Source organism: Oryza sativa, chromosome 4, assembly GCF_034140825.1.
Source record: "Oryza sativa Japonica Group chromosome 4, ASM3414082v1".
Taxonomy (NCBI): domain Eukaryota; kingdom Viridiplantae; phylum Streptophyta; class Magnoliopsida; order Poales; family Poaceae; genus Oryza; species Oryza sativa.
The window spans coordinates 23,236,319-23,255,284 of NC_089038.1; the positions used below are offsets into that span (position 1 = coordinate 23,236,319).

Genomic DNA, 18,966 nt, shown 5'->3' on the forward strand with positions numbered 1-18,966 from the left:
TTAGTTGTTTTCAGAAAAGAGTTCAAATAAAATCAATTGCAAAAACAACAGCCTTTCCTTGAAGCCTGCATTAAACACTTATTTCCCATGGCTTGCTGAGTACTTCCGTACTCACCCTTGCTCTATATAAATAATCCCCCCCCAGTTGCTGAAGAAGATGAAGCGGATCCTGCTGATGAGGAGTTCTTCCAGGAGCAAGCCGGCTACGATGAGTTTTAGGGTTTCGGCCTAGTTCCCAAGTCGCGCCTGTGTTGTTTGGTCCAAGTCCTGGCTTCCGTTTCCCTTTTGTAATGCAGTTGTGAGCTCGGGATCTGTCCGTAGCCCAACATGACTGTACCTCTACTCTATAATAAAGAGACCTCTGTTGCTGTGATAATCCGTCTTCCTGTGATACCAGCACTATTTCCTGGGACTGGTATCGATTAACAGGTTAATTTGGAGCGTCACGGGCTAGTTCCGGTCGGTACTAGTCCGGGGCGTGACACTGTAGCAGCCGTCTTCGCCTCATCAGCCGCCATCCTTTCCTCCATGGCCCACAACGATGTCCGCCCAGGGAGGCCGTCGTCATCCTCGTGGTTGGAGACGGCGATTGGTGCGCACAGGCGCATGGTGTAATTGGGCACCCCAGCGAGGTGCACGGTGTCTCGCGTGCTGAGCGCCTCGATATCCGTGCACGACACCACCTCTGGGCACATCTTCTATAGCTCCGTCTTGATCCCATTGATGATGTCGTAGCCCTTCACCGATATGTTCGGCTAGGCCTCCTGCTTCGCACTCTAAATCGACGGGCGCCGTCCTCCAACAATCCGTTGAGATTGGAGAGAGAGAGAGAGAGATGAAGAGCCACGGACATGTGGAGCCTACGCTGACTCAGTGTTGTTGACTTGGGTCAAATTACCACGTAGAATAAAACCTCTTGCCATACTATCTTGGGACTTATATTGTACCGGTTTTAACATATGAGAGACCCGTTGTATCTAGTTTTGTGGTTCAAGGACGAAAATTGGATTCGTTGTTAAGTTAAGGGATCTGAAATAACCTTATTCCGGCTGCAAACCGTTGGTTGGTGCGTCTTCTTCTCTGTAGTACAGCGAAACTAGCCCATATGCACGATTTTCTGATGGCCCACTATGACATTCCTCCTACCATGCATTCTCTTTCAGCTTTGTTCCGGCGAGTTGTTTTCGTTACTCCCCTTCTTCTCGGGAGGTTTGTGCGCACTGTGCAGGCGTTCATGGTAGTTGGTGGACATCGCACACAACTCAACATGCCCACACAGGAGTACAAGACGGACCAAGTTGACGTGAAAAATCTCAGCCTTCACTCACAACAACAAACTACTCAAACTGTGGTAGCTGTCGTGGCGAGCCTGAGGGCCGTGGTGTTTCGGCTAACCGCGAGATAGTGCAACAAATTGTTTACGTGCGTCAGGCCGCCGCTGTGATGACAGGCTGAAGGGGGAGAGCAAACCAAGCCTTCTGACGAAAGCTAGATGGGAGTCTGGCTATCAGCCAACCACAAACACAATGTATGTATGTATGCCTTGGTACATATGATATCACACATTAGGCCATTAACTCAGATTCAGAACTAAACGAAGCCACAGGCCTGCAGCGGTGCAGTTGAGCCATTCGATATCCACAACAACATAGCTACCAACCCATGAAACACATCGCAATAGTAGCAGCGCGCCTGCCAGTGAGGATCTTCTCGAGTACGTTTAGTTTGTACTTTGTACGTAGGGCCTCTTCAAGAATACGACTGAATAATTCCGCCCCAACAAAAACGAAAAGAAAACGAAACGAGTTGATAAAGCAAGAGCAGCCGAACGAGTTAATTTCCAATATAGTTTGGCACGCGAATACGCGATTGCTCCGCGCGCTTACCTAACACAAGTCCTCCCGTACGTGGCCGTGGATATACAAACACCGGACACCATGATCGATCGGCCTTTGCTATTGTAGTAGCTAGCTACCAGTCCAACCAACACCAACAACTGCGCGAGTGAGCGCGCGGCTATTGCGTGCCACGGCGTGCCGTTGAGCGATGGCTGGAGGTGGGTTCCCCGTGGCCGGCGGCGCCCCGCCGGGCGACTATGGCGGCGGCATAACCTTCTCCGTCGTCGTCACCTGCCTCATGGCCGCCTCCGGCGGCCTCATCTTCGGCTACGACATCGGCATCTCCGGTACGTACGTACGCCGGCCGTTACACTTGCACGCGCTGCAAAAAAACGACATCAATCTCTTTACACAGTCTGGTCTTGCTGATGATCGATGGTCAGGGGGAGTGACGGCGATGGAGTCGTTCCTGGCGGCCTTCTTCCCGGGGGTGCTCCGGCGGATGGCGGCGGCGCGGCGGGACGAGTACTGCGTCTACGACAGCCACGTGCTGACGGCGTTCACGTCGTCGCTGTACCTGGCCGGGCTGGCCGCGTCGCTGGCGGCCGGCCGCGTCACCAGGGCGGTCGGGAGGCAGGCCGTCATGCTCGCGGGCGGGGCGCTCTTCTTCGCCGGCGCCGCCGTCAACGCCGCCGCGGTCAACATCGCCATGCTCATCGTCGGCCGCATGCTGCTCGGCTTCGGCATTGGCTTCACCAACCAGGTCCGTAGCAAAACACACTCAAAATCCTCCCGAAATAGCTCTTGTCCGGGCAGCAGATCGATCAAACCGATCCCAAATTCACGCAATACATGCATGAACCGGTCCACCACTACCGGGCGTGCACCGAAACATTTTGAAGGAAAGAAATGGTCGCATTTTTAAGGGAAATGTTATACCATCATTGAAAAGATACTGGAATGTAGTACTATATTGTTTTATATAAAATTTGGTACCTTCATATACTATAAGTATCTTAAGTTACTAAAATTTTAGTGTAAAATTTAGATAACTTAAAATACTTTCTCAAAGTACTATAAAATTTCTCTATTTTTAAAAGCATAAACGACTATGCAGGAGATATATAGTTGATTGCACAATCGAGGATGTACAGAAGTGATGAAATGTCCTGTGTACTTGCATGATGTAGTCCTTTTATTTCCTTTTTGAGCTTTTTATATCAAGTTTAATTTCAAAGTAGTACGAGTGCCATCTCCGTGCATTGCTAGTAGAATTTAGAAGGAAGACGGACGAGAATAGGTTTCACTAGGTTTAATTTTCTTTTTTTCTATCCAGTCCTTTGAGATGGGTCAATTTTCGTGTAAAATTAGTTTTTGGGACGATGGTTTTTTTAGGTTGGTTGGTTTTTTTACATGGGGATGATTGAAGAGGATTCCACCTTTACGTTTGTAGAGATATGGAGGAGAAACGGACAAACAATCACTAAAGTTCACCTGGAACAAAGGAATGGCTAGCTTTGTCACTTTCTTTTAAAAATCCTATAGAATTGTTCATTTCACAGGAATTTTGGAGGAAAACTATCATTAGGTTTTACCGCATGTTTGTCTCTTCCCATGCCACAAAGTTCTTACCTATTTCTATGTATCATCTAAAATGGTAGTTTCAAGATTTTATTGTTTTTTAATTCCTATAGAAATTCAAGGAGCATGACACTCTGTTCTTGTAGTTTCATAATCATACGTTGCCATGGCATTTTTTATGTGTCGTAGAATTGATTGGTTTGGTCGCAACAGAGTTATTTTTCTCAAACCATACTTACTGTCACCCCAACTATACAAAGTTTCTAATCCTCAAGAAATATAGAGACATTGTGTTTGCTTCAAAATGGAAACAAATTCACAAGCTAGTAGGCCTATGTCAGCTTGTCTGGAATAATTACTTCAAAAGACATGAAAGAAGGATAAGTTGCTGTCGACCAAACGGGGTAGCTGGCAATGTAGACTGGAAGGTAGTTGTTGCGTCTTGCTTCAATTTGTTCTCTGTCCCTTGGAGTTAGCTAGGGTGAGCGGCTGGTTTTGTGTCAACCAATCGCTCTCACGCCTCAGATAAAGATTGCAAGCATCTCCATCTCTCCACTCTACTGATACCTTCAATTGGTTGGGACCGGGACGGGAGAGTGGGAGTAGCTCCCATGTTTCCGTCTCGAGTTAAGTTGCTTTTGCCTTCGCGCCTTATTCTCCGCATGCGTCATGCATGTTGGATGATGATACAATAGTTAATACATACTTCATTTGTTTTATATTATAAGTCGTTTTGATTATTTTTTATCAAATCTTTTTAGGCTTGACTAAGTTTATAAAAAAATAGCAACATCTACAACATAAAATTAGTAAGTATAATAGTAGCCTATAAGCCGGCTAAATACCGAGGTGGAGGAGAAAAGAGAGGAGAGAGAGGACAAGCGGACTATAAACTTATAGCCGGCTTGGACATAAGAACCAATAAACTCTGTGAGAGAGACGAATGGGCCCTGTATTAATTGTAAAGAGCTAACTATTATATGAGTAGGCTAAGAGAAGACTACAAAGAATCTTATAGCTAACAAGTCGGCTATATTATTATCCTTGCTCTTAAATGTAGGGTTAATGTGGGGACGTGCATGACAATTGACAATGGCATGCAGGCGGCGCCGGTGTACCTGGCGGAGACGGCGCCGGCGAAGTGGCGGGGTGCATTCACGACGGGGTTCCAGCTCTTCCTCGGCATCGGCAACCTGACGGCCAACCTGACAAACTACGGCGCGGCGCGCATCCCGCGGTGGGGGTGGCGTCTCTCCCTCGGCCTGGCGGCGGCGCCGGCGTCCGTCATCCTCGTCGGCACGCTGCTCATCTCGGACACCCCCAGCAGCCTCCTCGTGCGCGGGCGGGTGGAGCAGGCGCGCGCCGCGCTCCGGCGCGTGCGCGGCGCCAAGGCGGACGTGGACGCCGAGCTGGAGGGCGTGGCGCGCGCGGTCGAGGCGGCGCGCGCCAACGAGGAGGGCGCGTACCGCAGGATCCTCTGGAGGCAGCACCGCCCCCACCTGGTGATGGCCGTCGCCGTGCCGCTGCTCCAGCAGCTCACCGGCGTCATCGTCATCGCCTTCTTCTCGCCGGTGCTCTTCCAGACGGCCGGGTTCGGCAGCAACGCGTCGCTGATGGGGGCCGTCATCCTCGGCGCCGTCAACCTCGGCTCCACCCTCGTCTCCATCGCCACGGTGGACCGGTACGGCCGCCGGGTGCTGTTCCTGACCGGCGGCCTCGTGATGATCGCCTGCCAGGTCGCGGTGGCGTGGATCATGGGGTCGCAGATCGGGCGGGACGGCGAGTCGGCGATGGCGAGGCGCTACTCCGTGGCGGTGTTGGCGCTGACGTGCGTCTTCTCGGCGGCGTTCGGGTGGTCGTGGGGCCCGCTGACGTGGGTGATCCCCGGCGAGATATTCCCGGTGGAGATCCGGTCGGCGGGGCAGGGGATCAGCGTGGCCGTCAACCTCGGCGCCACCTTCGTGCTCACGCAGACGTTCCTCGCCATGCTGTGCAGCTTCAAGTACGCCACGTTCCTCTACTACGCGGCCTGGGTCGCCGTCATGACCGCCTTCGTGTGGGCGTTCCTGCCGGAGACCAAGGGGGTGCCGCTCGAGGCCATGGGCGCCGTCTGGGCGCGGCACTGGTACTGGCGGCGCTTCGTGCAGCCGCCACCGGCGGCCAAGGACGCCATGCTGCCGGAGGTCCTCGTGAACTGACAACGTATACTGTACGTGTTCTCTGCCTTGACCGTGTGGCGGCGCTGCATTAATTCGTGGGAAGTTGTGTAAAATTAAATCTGGTTTCTGGTTTAACGGTTCCTACATGGTTGAATACCATCCCGTGTTTGTCCTCTTGCGAAAAATTTGTATTGTTTACATATGAACAAATCCAAAGTCCGTGTTCTATTTTAGTTTCTTACCAAGATTGCAAGACTTGTCGAGGATGGATTCTAATCTTTCGGGTGGACGTCCACTTGTTTCTTGCATGCCACCTAAATGATTATGAAAAAATTTCAAAAAAATTCATAAGATAGGTTAATATGTAATATATCACTCCATAAACATGCAAGTTCAAATTCGACTTCTACAAGTTGTAACGAAAGTAACAAATCAAACTCTAACTAGTATACATATATTCACAGTTAAATTTATTGTTTTTGTTACAACTTGTAGAAGTCGAATTTGGATTTGTATGTTTGTGAAGTGATATATTAAATACTAACCTATCATGTCAATTTTTTAAAAAAATTTTCATAACCATTTAGATGACATGCAAGAAACGGGTGGACGTCCACCCAGTTGTTTAAAACAGTTTCCCAAGACTTGTCATCTGATGATACTACTCATCAATACTATCATACTACTTTGCCGCGTACATCTCTAGTAGTGAGAGTTCGGGTCGTAGTTGGGCTTCAGTTGAGTAGGAGGCTAACCGACAAATCCAAATCTGTGCCTGCGCTGCCTCTTGCCTCCGTTCCCCGATCAATGCTGTCGTCCGCCGCCGCCGCCTCTCGCCGATTCGCCATGCCCCAACCAGCTAGCTCCGGCTCCACGTCTCGACGCTTCGACTTTCCCGATTCGGTCCTCCTCGACACGGTAGCGCACGCGGACGGCTGTGGCGACGACGCAACCACCGCCAGGGCGGAGACGAGCGATGGCCTTCCCATCGAGGTGTCTTTCGTGGCCGCCGACCCACCCACCTTCACCCGCTGCGTCGTCCGCTGCTCCGGCTTGACGGCGGGCGAGTTCTCGAAGGGGCCGCCCTTCATCATCGGCGCGGACGGCGCCTTCCTCGTCATACGCGTCATCTTCCCCTGCCGCTCTGACCGACGTTGTTTTACCGACTTCTTCGTCTACAGGTCGGGCCCTGGGACACCGTTGCTCGAGCTCCTCCGGCGCCCCTACCCGGTTAAGCACCTGTCCGACCACCTCGGCATACTATCCTGTGGCGAGCACTTCTTGGTCGTCAACCCCAAATGGCAATTCCACGCCGATGGTCAGGTGAGGTGCGACCTGCATGTCTTCTCGAGCAAGACCACGTCGTGGGAAAGTAAGGTCGCAAGGCTGCCATGTGGCGTGGAGGCGTATATCGGTGATTTTATACCCACCAAAGTGTTGTCCGTTGAAGGACGATCGATTGCCTGGGTTGATCTCTGGAACGGGATACTGCTCTTCGACTCGGTCACCAGCAACCCCGAGGTGCGCCTGATACAGCTGCCCCCGTTGATGCCCATCAACGGTAGGTACCTCAGAGGAGGGGGTTTGGATGATACCTATATTTCTGTGGATCCAAATCGAGATATCACCTGTAGTAATGGCTGGTTCAGGTTCATTGAGATGGGATTCCCGCTGTTGGATGGCAGCACTGGACAGTTAAACTTTCGGTGGCAGGCCACCATGTTCAAGAGGTTGGTTCGTCCAGAGGAATGCCAATGGGAGCCATGCGGCACCGAAACTGACTCTGCAGAGCTGGTGTGCGCCGATTCGTGTTCCCTTGATTTGTTGCCTGTGATTTGGGATTCCAAGGACAACCAGCTGACCTTTACGAACTTGATTTGTACTTACCCCACAATGGATTTGTACGATGACAATATTCTTTATGTAATGGCCAAGATGAAGGGTACTGATCCAAGTGGTTGGGTGCTCTCTGTCAACACCGAGAACAAGAAGCTAGAGAAAGTCTCACCGTTTTCCTAGGAAATTCTGTTTTTCCATCGCATCTACCTGCAATGTGACCTTTTCAAGCACCTCGGCAAGGCTCCAGGTGATCTTATTGATACGCCTTCCACTACCATGCAAAACTATATTAATTCTTTGCTAGCTTAATAATGGGAAGCATTTTAATTGATGTAAAGAAGAGGTTCGGCACTAGTAGTACGCAATTAGTCTTATGAATTTAATCTTAAGGTGTGGGTGGACCTTGCCATGTCACCTAGTCTTAACAACCATGCATCTGCTACTTAAGTGTGGCATTTTTTTCTTTTGTTGTTGTGTAACAGTTTTGTTGTGCCTTTATTTTTTGAGAGTCTCACTTGACCAAGGTACTGGATAAACACACCAACAGGTAATTTGTAGCTGTTATTGGTACAGTGGTTACACATTTGCTGTCTAATGCTAATATGCTGCATCTTGACATGTGTGCCACTTATTGCTATTGTTGAATTATATCAGGGAAATGATTGAATTGTTAGATACCAATCTTCTTGCTGCATTGGAGCAGCTCCAGAATATAGGTAACCGATAAGTCTATTTCTGAGAATACCATTTTTTATGTCAGTATTGGACAGATTTCATAGGTCACATTTAGCATGATACCAATCATAAGCACACAAAATAATGCCTATATGTTTTGTAGAGACACACATAGAATCTTTGAAGAGAAGGTACAATTGGAGTATGCCATTGGTCTCCTCTAATTCGGCATCATCTCTCGATCCAAAAATTCGATATGTAAGTTCCCTAGTCATATTCCCCCGAGTTTAACATTACCAAGGCAAAGGGCATCCATGTTTGTTTTGATAACCAATCCTCAAGCTTAAAATTTATTAATTCTAAACTGTGCATTATGGCATAGCAGTCTACTCCCTACTCCTTTTTAGATTACGGATACTGAACTTACCTTGTAAAAACCTTGACACAGGAGGCAGATAGCTCAAATAGTGACAGTGGCACTCATGCTGTTTCTGAATATTTACGGTAATTACATGATTTTATTGCTAGAACAAATCTATCCTTTCCCCAGGGCAACTGTCCAAAAACGCAAAAAGAGCCCCCACCATTCTGATGGCCCTTTTATGCAGATTAATGGGAGATCTTACGTTGCAGCTTTTGGCCCCTATTGATGTAACAAAAAGCAAGATCAGAGTGGCCCATGGTGCCTTATACAAGTAATGCAGAGCTAAAACCTGTTTGAACATGCAAACCCATTGAGAGATATTGTTATATTTATTTTTGTTCTAATCTTTCCAGACTCATGGGAACTTTGCCATCTGATGTTCTGGATAAATATTTCGTGGAGCGTACCAGCTTTTCTGGACCTGAACGAACAAAGGATGCTGCTGTGCAGAGTCAAGGATCGCTCAGATTATTATAAGAGTGTCAAGACACTTAGGATTGGTCTTTTGTTTTGTTTGTACTTAGCAAAGTACAAGTGTGTTACAACGGTTTTTAGAAAAATGAAAAGGCTCGGAAAAAAGAGAATGTGGTGTGTAGACGGTCTACCGAGGCCGCGACATGGATGGAGAGGACAATCGTTCCATGATTGAAGGAGGTAATGAGACGCTACGATTCAAATTCAAATTTGAATTTGAATTTGAATATTAGTTTATAGACCTAAAATTTATAAGTCAAAAGTTTACATACCCGATTCAAATTTGAATTTGAATTCAAATATTAGTTTATAGACCCAAAATTTATAAGTCAAAAAGTTTACATACCCGTTTCAAATTTGAATTTAAATTCAAATATTTTTTATATATAGTATTTCTACACATATTTTTTTCAACTTTGTTTTTTTATTTTTTTAAAATTTATGGTGTACTAGGAAGAGAACAAGGGAAGGAGGAAGGGGGGAGAGAGCGTATAGGGGGATGGCGATCGATCGCCCATTAGCTACACCCTCAATTTGTTCTCAAGCACACAATCAGCAAAGCCAAAACCTCAATTCCTGTGAAAGGGCCTGTAGCCTAGTTGTTACAGGAGCATTAGTAGCACCTTAGATCCTAAGTTCGACTCCCTATGGGAGCGAATTTTCCAGGATTTAACGGCTTTGTGCTTTCAGTGGTAGACGACATACCCGTCAACAGCGAGGCGTCTGTGGTGACTTCGCCAATCTCCAAGATGGATTTGTCGGCTCAATCTTCAAAGATGCTCATAGAGGTAGGGTTTGCGTGCGTGCGTTTATAGGGATGAGTGCGCGTGCGTTGTGAGTGTCTGCGTCATACTATGTAATTCTAAAAAAAATCCTCAATTACTCTCCAATAGCAACGAACCTTCTCAGAAACCTCCTGCAACCACAAGAACAGCAGCATACATCCTGCAGCAGTACCTCTCCCTTCTTCTTCCTTTCCCAAACACAAACAACACAGACGAGTCACAACCACTTCTTTCTAGCTGCCTCTGCTCCTCAGCGCACGAGCCAGCTGCTCACCGGTCGTCTGCGAGCTCGCCTCTGCCTCAACTCACACACTACTACAGCACGCACAACCCAAGCTCGGATCTCAATGCCGCATAGCAAGCAAGCCCCCTTTTTCTTGCAACTGCGACAGCACACTCACCTCCGTCGCACAGCTCTTCTCTACCTCCTCACAAAGCACAAGCCCCAAATCCAAGCAGCACAAGCACACCTCGCTCTTCTCTGTCTTCTCAGCCGCGAAGCTCTACCGCTGCGTCGCTGACCTCCCCTTCTCCGCCGACGACAGCTCGTACAGTGCGCCTCTCACCCGCCGTGCGTCCTCCCCTTGCGCGGCTCAGCCAGCGAGCGCACACCCTGCTCCCTCCTTCACGCCGGCTGCGGCGAGATCCTCTGCAGCAGCTGTCGCCGTCTCCGCTGTCAACGCCACCACTCCGTTGCTCCAAGCTGCAGCACCACACACCGGCGCGCCGCTAGCTAGGGTTTAGCCTCGACGCGGTCGCCCTCTGATACCATGTTGCTAGGTGATTGTTTTTCTCCAGAAGCTTCACACTATTTCCTCTCTCTTCTACTATACATATACATTGGTGTAATGGGCCCTGTTGGGCTGAAATACACACATGCCTACACTCAACACTAGCAACACTAGCTTCACACTATCTATCTATCGAGTTTTTTTTGTTTTTAGATTTTTTTTTTTTAATATTTACAGAAATATTATAGCGCCGAAAAAATTTGCAAAACTAGACCCTGCCGCCCTTTGAAAGGGCGGCAAGCCGACGTGGCACACGGCGCCGTGTGCGTCTTGACGGCGCGCACGGGCCGCGGTGTGCCGAGGGCTTGCCGCCCTCTGCAAGGGCGGCAGCTTCCTTCACTGCTCCCCTCTGCACAACGGCTGGAAGGGACTCCTGTTTTTGGAAAACGTAACAGCGAAGTATAGGAATGCGAGTCCCGAATATAAACAACAACATATTCAGTTTACAACCATATAGTACAAGAATGTAAAGAAAAATAAAGAGATGTCTGCTCTACTGGCCGTGACTCGCGCCGCGACCCCGCTTGGTCCTCCGGGCCTGTGCTCGCACGTGGTCCTGGGAGTACGTGAAGCGATCCGGTGGGACAGCACGGGTAGCGCGAGGGTCTGGGAGTGGGGTGGAGGGCGACTGCTCCTGCGTGTGCACCGGCGGTGCGCCTCCAAGCTGTGAGGGACCGATAATGTCCGGGAAGTCGAAGTCACTAAGGTCGAAGTGCGTGGCGGAAGCCCACCCGTGCTCGGACGAAGTCCCGGTAGGACCCTGCCAAGACGTGCCGGGCGGCTGTGACGAAGTCCCGGCGTCCTGCCAGAACTGCGCAGCCAGCGAGGCCGACGCAACAGACGTGCCGCCCGGCTGTGACGAACTCCCGGCGTCCTGCCAAAACTGTGTAGACAGCGAGGCCGACACACCTGCCTGTGACGATGACCCCGCAGCCTGCCAGGAGTGGGCGCCCGGCGTCGTCCCAGGCTGAGCGAAGCCTACACATCGACGACGCGACACTTGTAAGCTTACACATAAATTGAGTATCAATTGATTGATGATGTACAAATAGACCTTGAATATACGTACCTCCGAAGGGAGGGGGTGTCGGCCTAGGAACGTGCGCAGCTGGACGAGGAGCAGTCGGTCGGGGACGCACCTGTGGTGCTGCGTCTGCCTGAGCAACGTCGGCAGCACGACAGGTCAGCGCACGGAGAACCGAGCGCATCGAGTCCCGTATCCGCGTGTACGTCGACAGGTGCTCGTCTGCCCCCACCTCAATCCCCGCGCCTAACCGTTGGATCGCCGTTGTAGCATCAACGACGACCCTGTTGCACTCAACGGCCTGCACGGTTAATTACAACGTAAATATTCGTAGCCTTTGTCCAACAGAAAGGATGATGAGACGATGTGCGATGCAAGGTACTCACCGCACGAGCGAAGTCCTGGTCGCGGTGCCTGGCGTAGAGGTCTCTGGCGCTCGCGGCGTGGGCCTGTTGCTCCGTCGGAGCGTAGGTGACTCTAGTACGGGTGCGTGGCTGATACCAACGTAGGTACGCCTCATACCCCTCCTCCGTGTGTGACTCTCCCGCGTGGTCCACGACCTCCTCGGTAGCAAGCAACCAGTCGTCGAGAAAAGGCCCCAACTTGGCAGGCCAGTGACCAGCTGAGTGCTGACCCTTGCGCGAGTACCTGCAAATTAATGTATTGTATTAGGGCAAACGACAAACAAAGCAAATTATTATGGACAGCCCGATGTTAATGCAACATATTAAATCGTAGTAAAACGGCTTACCGGTGAACGGCAGCCGTGACGCCCGCCGGAAACGGGACTGGAAAGGACTGACGGAAGCCGAACTGCCGCATCACGCGGTAAGGTGCGTGCGGCTCGACACAGATGTCGAACACCATCGGAACCGTAGTCATCCAGTACGCCTGGTCCCTCGTGCAGAGTGTGGACAGGCCTAGCGGCGCCCGACTGTGGGTAAGCAAGGCACTGTAGGGCTCCCACACTACGTCCGTCGGCAGAAGGCGGTCGAACTCCATCACAAACTCCGCGTACGACCGCCTAACCTGCACGTGAGCCCATCGGCGCTGCAATACAATAAGGTCAGTGTGACGTAGGATGAAGTTAACAATAGTAGGACAACATTACCAAATACTAGCGACGTACCTGACGCCGGCACCACAGAGTACCCATCGTTGGGTAGTCGACCGCCGGTCTGTTCTCGTACAGCGACGCGTCGTAAGGGTGGTGCTCCACAAGGGGGCGGCCGATCGCAATCCTCTCAGCCGCCCAAAGAGAAATGAAGAGAGGGCACCCACCGAAGATCGCGCCAGGGTCCGTCCTGGTACAAGCCTCGCAGAGGCCACGGTACTGAGCCGCCAGCAACGCGGAGCCCCAACTCCACTGAGGCACCTCACCGACCGCGGCGTCGGCGATGCTCCTGGCGTAGTGCACGAGACCCCGGTCGACCGAGTGTCCGTGACTACCACAGAACATCACCCACCCAAAAAGCCACAACAAGTACGCCTCCAAACAACGGCTGAAGGAGTACTCGTCGGCCTCCTCCGGTAGCTGGTCAACCTGCAAGCGTTGGATGAAATGTTAGGCACTTTACAAGTTACGTACATAATACACGTCAGTTTAGGTAGAAAGAACTTACAGTGAACTGAAGCAGCCACCTCTTCGTAGGCCCGGTGTTGCGGTGCTGCTGCAAAGGCTCGAGCGGTAGACCTGGTAGGCGCTGCACGGGTGCGAAACGTGCCGTCAGCTCGTCCTTCCAGTCGACACCCATGTCAACTGGCCCGACAGCGTCTCCCGCGAGCGGTAGCCCCAACAAGTAAGAGACATCCTGCAGGGTAGGGGCTACCTCACCGCACGGCAGGTGAAAAGTGTGCGTCTCCGGCCTCCACCGGTCGACCAACGCTGCTAGGAGGGACCTGTCCGGGTCCCAACGTCTCGTCACGTCATCGTCGCCGGTCGCGGCCTCAACTAGCCGAGCCAACGGTAAGAGACCGGCCTCACGCAACCTGCGAAAGCGAAATAATACCAGACGTTAAAATGAACACATTGCTAAGCCCCCTCCACCGTAGTAAGGTAAGCCCGGTGTCGTGAATACAGTAAAACCATACCTCTCGACGAAGGAGTCGTGAACCAAAAGTCGCTCACGTGACGACCGTGGACGGAACGTCCCAAGCTGAGCCCCCTCCACCGCAGTAAGGTACGACCGGTGGCGCTGATCTATCGCCGGATCCAACAACTCAGGATGTGCCATCTCTGCAAGTAACGTGTTACATGTTAGGGTAAATAAGAAGGTAATAATATAATTGTAAAAACAAGTTATCTGAAACGGAAGAATACTTATAGAGACATGCAAGAGTGCAGATTATTGAGAACATAACTTTCGTTACACAAAGGCACGTAACGAGAATGAAATAACATAAAACAAAATTACAAGCCGTAAAACATGAAGACATTACATGCGGAAGTCTAACAAGTGGTTCGCAACACAACACAATGCGAACATATCGATAAGTTCGAACGAAATTACAAGCAAAGCCTTTTGCCAACATACAACACACGAACTACACCACGTAACCGGTCGTTCCACGAGAACGTCTAGGACGGGGTCGCCTTGAAGTAGTGCCTTCACCCGTAGGGCGAGCTCCATCTGCTGCTGATCCTGATAGACCTGCCTCCGCCGCACTTGGTTTTTCCTTGTCTTTAGGACAATACTTGTAGGTGTGGCCACGTTCATCGCATTTGCTGCACCGCTTCACCCTGCCTGCCTCCGACTCATCCATATCGTTGCGGATGCGCCGAGTCTTCCTCCGTCCCGCCTTGTCTCGGAGTTTCGTTGGGTCAGGAATATAGATTATCGGATCGTTAATCTTTGTGAACTCCCCAGCTACACCGAAGCCAAAAATCTCGCCACTCCATGTGTGATATATTGCTTGCTTGGAGAAGTATTGTGACACATATACTGCATCTTGGATGCCACACTCAGATGCCGCGGAAATGACATGGGTGCATGGCCTGTGGAGCAGCGTCGGCTTTCTACAGGAGCAGTGACATGTGCCGTCGTCTTTGAGAACGCACTCCTGCTTTACTCTCTTGCGGTAGATACCCCTGCCTGCCTTGTCTTGGCAGAGTACCTCAAACCTGTGTTGTTGGGTACCTTGCACTAGAGCTCGATGTTTCATGGCCTTTGCACGCCACTCCGCTAGTTTTTTCTCCATGAAAGTTCCAAATAAAATGTTGTTGTTCGGCATAGAGGGAAAAACTGCTTGGAACCGCTCCCTGAAATACTTGCATGTCCCATGTAAAATGAACTCCACTATACCAACTAGTGGGAGTCCACGGACACCGCGCATCACCCAGTTGTAAACTTCCGCCAAATTTGTTGTCATTATACCATATCTAGCACCACCTGTGTCATAAGTCTTAGCCCATTTCTCTTTTGGCTCATTCTCAATCCACTGAGAAAATTTTCGAATTTGCTCCCCAGTTCTTCTAACCAATGTTACACTGTCTGTTGGGAGAGCTCCGAGTGCTTGAGGAGGGTCAGGTACAGCGGCCGCTGGTCTTGTTGCACGCTGGTCACTACATTTGCCTGTCAACTCATCTAATCTCTTCCAAAGCTCATTGAATTTTTTCTCCTGGTTCTGATTGCATAGCCTCTTGAACATGTTCATCAACTCCTTGTTCTTAAATTGCTTGAAGAAATTAGCTCCCATATGACGCATGCACCACCTGCTTTGTACATCTTCCCACTGGCCAGGGTATCCTCTTTCCATACTCCCAAACTTTAACTCTTCTATCGCTCGAAGCATACCGGCGTGCCTGTCATGTATTAGACACACATTGGGCCTCATACCAACAACTTCTGTCTTAACCAGATGGAGGAACCAGTACCAGCTGTCGGTGTTCTCGCTCTCGACAAAAGCAAATGCCAACGGCAATACCTGATTGTTCCCATCTACCCCAATTGCCGTTAGTATCTGGCCCCGATACTTCCCGGTCAAAAATGTGCCATCAATACAAAGAACTGGACGACAGTGCACGAATGCCATCTTGCATGCATGTAGAGCTAAGAACGCTCTTTGCAGCACAGTCTTGCCAGGATGTTCAATTGAGGGGAATGTCTTGAGTGCACAAGAGGTCCCAGGGTTTCTTTGTTGGATAACAGATAGCAGACGTGGCAAATTGTCATATGAGGCTTCATAAGTTCCAAATCTCATCTCTATTATTTTCTGTTTGGCCCTCCACGCCTTGGCATAGCTAATTGTATACTTGAAAGTCTGTTCGATATGTCGGATTATTGACTTCGGTTCATATGCCAGATTGTCCACGACATGCGCATACATCTCAGATGCAACAAATGCACATGTAATGTTCCTGTGGTATTTTTGAACACCAGGTAGATAACAAGTATGTTTCGTAACGACCGACACTGTCCAGTAGTCCTTCCATTTCCCCTTATAGGCGTGCACTCTCCACGGACACCCATCTTTTTCATTAACACACCTAACTTCATATTGTGTCCGGTTAGACTTGGCAACCCAAAACTCCCTATGAAGTGACACTGCATAATGCTTCACCGCCTCCTTCATGTCTTCTCCATTACCATACCTCGCTCCCTCGATAATCTCGTTTTCCTTGTACTCCCATCTCACATTTTCCCCTTCAGAGATGACCAAACCAGAAAAATCATCACTAGCCCATTCAGCTGGATTAATATTGTTCTCGTCATCATCTGACGAATCATCTTCCTCGACACGCTCGTTGTCACGATCCTCTTTTTCCATTTCGTCCACAATGGCACCCACAGTCTCCCCCTCGTCAGCCACTCCACCAGGTTGCATGCCTACTGGAGCTACTACTGGAGCTACTCCATCTTCCTCTGGTGCGTTGACCTGATCCACTTCAATCTCATTCACTTCTGCACTTGGCCCCTCGCCATCATCCATGTTCATCTGTACACTTGGATCCTTCGGATGAACATACGGAACCATAGCTAGAGGCCACCCACGTTGCAATGCATTCTCCACATACCATCTCCACATCCCAGAGTTTTGAACCGGCATTAGTTCCCAATAAAAACCCTCTGTTGCCCGACTTACTACAACATAGATTGTAATGTCACTAGTCTGTGGATCAACTCCCAAGCCCCGCATCAACCATTTTTTAATAGAAGGTACACTCCTCTCGGCTGGCCTATCAATTCCCCTTGCTGTTACAATAAATTCTGACAGATCTACCCCAGTTGGCCCATAACGGACGTTTCCTTGACCATGGTATAGTTGAAATATAAGTTTACTGGACATATCTGCAAAGTTAATTACTAGGCCGTTATTTTACATAATAAACGACTACAGTGTTTAACCGAGCCCCCGGCGGTTTTTGAAACCCTGCCTACATCTAACAATATATATTTATATAGTACCACAGGTAAAACTCTATTTCATACAATGCATTTATCCAACCAAAGTTCTACAAAAATACAAGTGATATCCTAGTTAACATCATATATTTAGTCACGTATATAATCTACGAATATTACCTGAAATCGAAGTTTGAAACCGGCAGGGCTTCGCCTCTTCTTTTCTTCTCCTCCCCTTCTCCTTTTTTTTTTTTGATGTGGAGAGGTTAGGAGGGAATGGGCTCCTCAAAGGAGCCGGCTGGGCTTTATAGGCGGCCAGGCCTGCCGCCCTCTGTAAGGGCGGCAAGTGGGTCCTGCCGCCCTTTGCCAGGGCGGCAAGAGGGCAGGAGGACGGCCGTCCCGCGCCGTCCAGCGCGGCGTGTGCCACGTCGGCTTGCCGCCCTTGCGAAGGGCGGCAGGGTCTAGTTTTGCAAATTTTTTCGGCGCTATAATATTTCTGTAAATATTAAAAAAAAAAATCTAAAAATACAAAAAATTCTCTATCTATCTAGATGAATAGGAATAAGTTCATCTAAGGTCCCTTAACTTGTCAACGAATCTGATTTTCGTCCTTCAACCACAAAACCAGGTATTACAGGTCCCTCAACTATTAAAACCGGTACAGATTAGGTCCCTCGGCGGTTTAGATGGCGGTTTTGCCTGATGTGGCGCCTATATGACTAATTTGACTCGGTCTTGATCTGATGTGGTACCGACGTGGCGTTTACGTGGCAATTCAATTAAAAATAATAATAAACCTCGTGGGACCCACATGTCAGTTTCACACTGAAATTAATAAAAAATGGTGGGGCCCACGCGGGCCCCACATGTCATTCTCAACCCCCTTCTTCCTCAATCCCCATCCCCTCTCATCAACTCTCTCTCCCCTCTCCTCTCTCGCGACGGAGGCATGGCTCTGGCGACTGTGGCGGCCGGTGGAGAGGAGTTGGGCGTCGGTGCTCATGCCACCGCCTCCTCCATTGACCTCGCCGTCACCGGCGGCCTCTCGCCCAATCCACAGCCATGCCTCCGGTGGTGACCCACTAGCCCTGCTCGCTCCCATCCCCCATGGCTTCCGAGCGCCCGATGCCTCGCTGCCGCCGCCGACGTTGTCGCTTCTCCCGCCGACGTAGCCGGAGCCACCCATCCGTGCCGAACGCCTCGCGTTCTCCCTCGAGGTGCCCGACCCCTTCCGCCGGGAGCCTGACCCGTCGGCCGTGTCACAGTGGGAGGTGGAGGAGGAGGAGGAGGAGGAGGGGGGCAGTGAGGAGGAGTCCCGCGCGGTTGTTGTCAGGGAGCCCTCCTCCACGGCGCGCAGCGGCCGGGCGAGGAGAGGCGGCCCTCCTCTGTATCGTACTTATCTACTTATTATCTACGTGTACCGTGTTTATCCCATCTGTTTTCCCCTTTATTTCTTTACCGCTGAACTAATTTCCCAATCTCAAAAGGCAGGCAAAATTACTTGAAACAGTGGCGGCGGCAACCCACTGATGAGCTCCGGCCCTCCGTGGATGGTGGACGAGCGCGCTTGGCTGGATGGTGGTGGAGCGAGCTGGAGAGGACGGCGGCCAGCCACCGCGAGCTTGTGTGGAAAGGAGGCTCGTTTTGCTTCTTCTTCATCCAACCCCCGTTCTTGTCTTTCTCTTTGTTGCTTGATTGTCTTCCCCTGGAATCGACATCAAAAAGGAATTTTTCTCACAGTTTTCCCGTGACCACTTACTGTGATCAATAGGAAAGGAAAATGGCGCCTTCAACACGCGGAAGCGGCGAGCCTTCTCGGCGGCGTCCTTGTACGTGCGCCCGTGCTCCGGCATGCTTCGGCCGCCGTTGTCGTCGGAGCTCGGAGGCGGCGGGAGTGAGGAAGAAGAGGGAGAGCCGAGAGGGGAGAGGGAATGACATGTGGGGCCCACGTGGGACCCACCATTTTTTAAGCTGACATGTGGGCCCGTGGTTTTTATTATTTTTCGAGATATAATTGCCACGTAAGCGCCACGT

At 50.4% G+C, this 18,966-nt stretch overlaps 3 protein-coding genes across 3 annotated transcripts; 2 read left to right on the forward strand and 1 right to left on the reverse strand.

Annotated features, from left to right (window-relative positions):
• Nucleotides 1-1,853: 1,853 nt before the first annotated feature.
• On the forward strand, nucleotides 1,854-5,856 carry LOC4336017 (sugar transport protein MST1-like). The gene is made up of 3 exons (XM_015778606.3): nucleotides 1,854-2,185; nucleotides 2,282-2,601; nucleotides 4,523-5,856. The coding sequence occupies exons 1-3, from the start codon at nucleotides 2,047-2,049 to the stop codon at nucleotides 5,615-5,617; spliced, it is 1,554 nt and encodes a 517-aa protein (XP_015634092.1). The 5' UTR covers nucleotides 1,854-2,046; the 3' UTR covers nucleotides 5,618-5,856.
• A 498-nt stretch (nucleotides 5,857-6,354) lies between these two features.
• On the forward strand, nucleotides 6,355-8,067 carry LOC107278254 (uncharacterized). Its single transcript, XM_026024710.2, has one exon. The coding sequence runs from the start codon at nucleotides 6,386-6,388 to the stop codon at nucleotides 7,595-7,597; it is 1,212 nt and encodes a 403-aa protein (XP_025880495.1). The 5' UTR covers nucleotides 6,355-6,385; the 3' UTR covers nucleotides 7,598-8,067.
• Nucleotides 8,068-10,942: 2,875 nt separating this feature from the next.
• Nucleotides 10,943-18,591, reverse strand: LOC112938813 (uncharacterized). The gene is made up of 9 exons (XM_066309817.1): nucleotides 18,434-18,591; nucleotides 17,896-18,317; nucleotides 13,682-13,826; nucleotides 13,213-13,579; nucleotides 12,720-13,133; nucleotides 12,342-12,640; nucleotides 11,977-12,238; nucleotides 11,636-11,891; nucleotides 10,943-11,544 (listed from the first exon to the last, which is right to left on the reverse strand). The coding sequence occupies exons 1-9, from the start codon at nucleotides 18,589-18,591 to the stop codon at nucleotides 11,060-11,062; spliced, it is 2,808 nt and encodes a 935-aa protein (XP_066165914.1). The 3' UTR covers nucleotides 10,943-11,059.
• Between the last annotated feature and the right edge of the window lie 375 nt (nucleotides 18,592-18,966).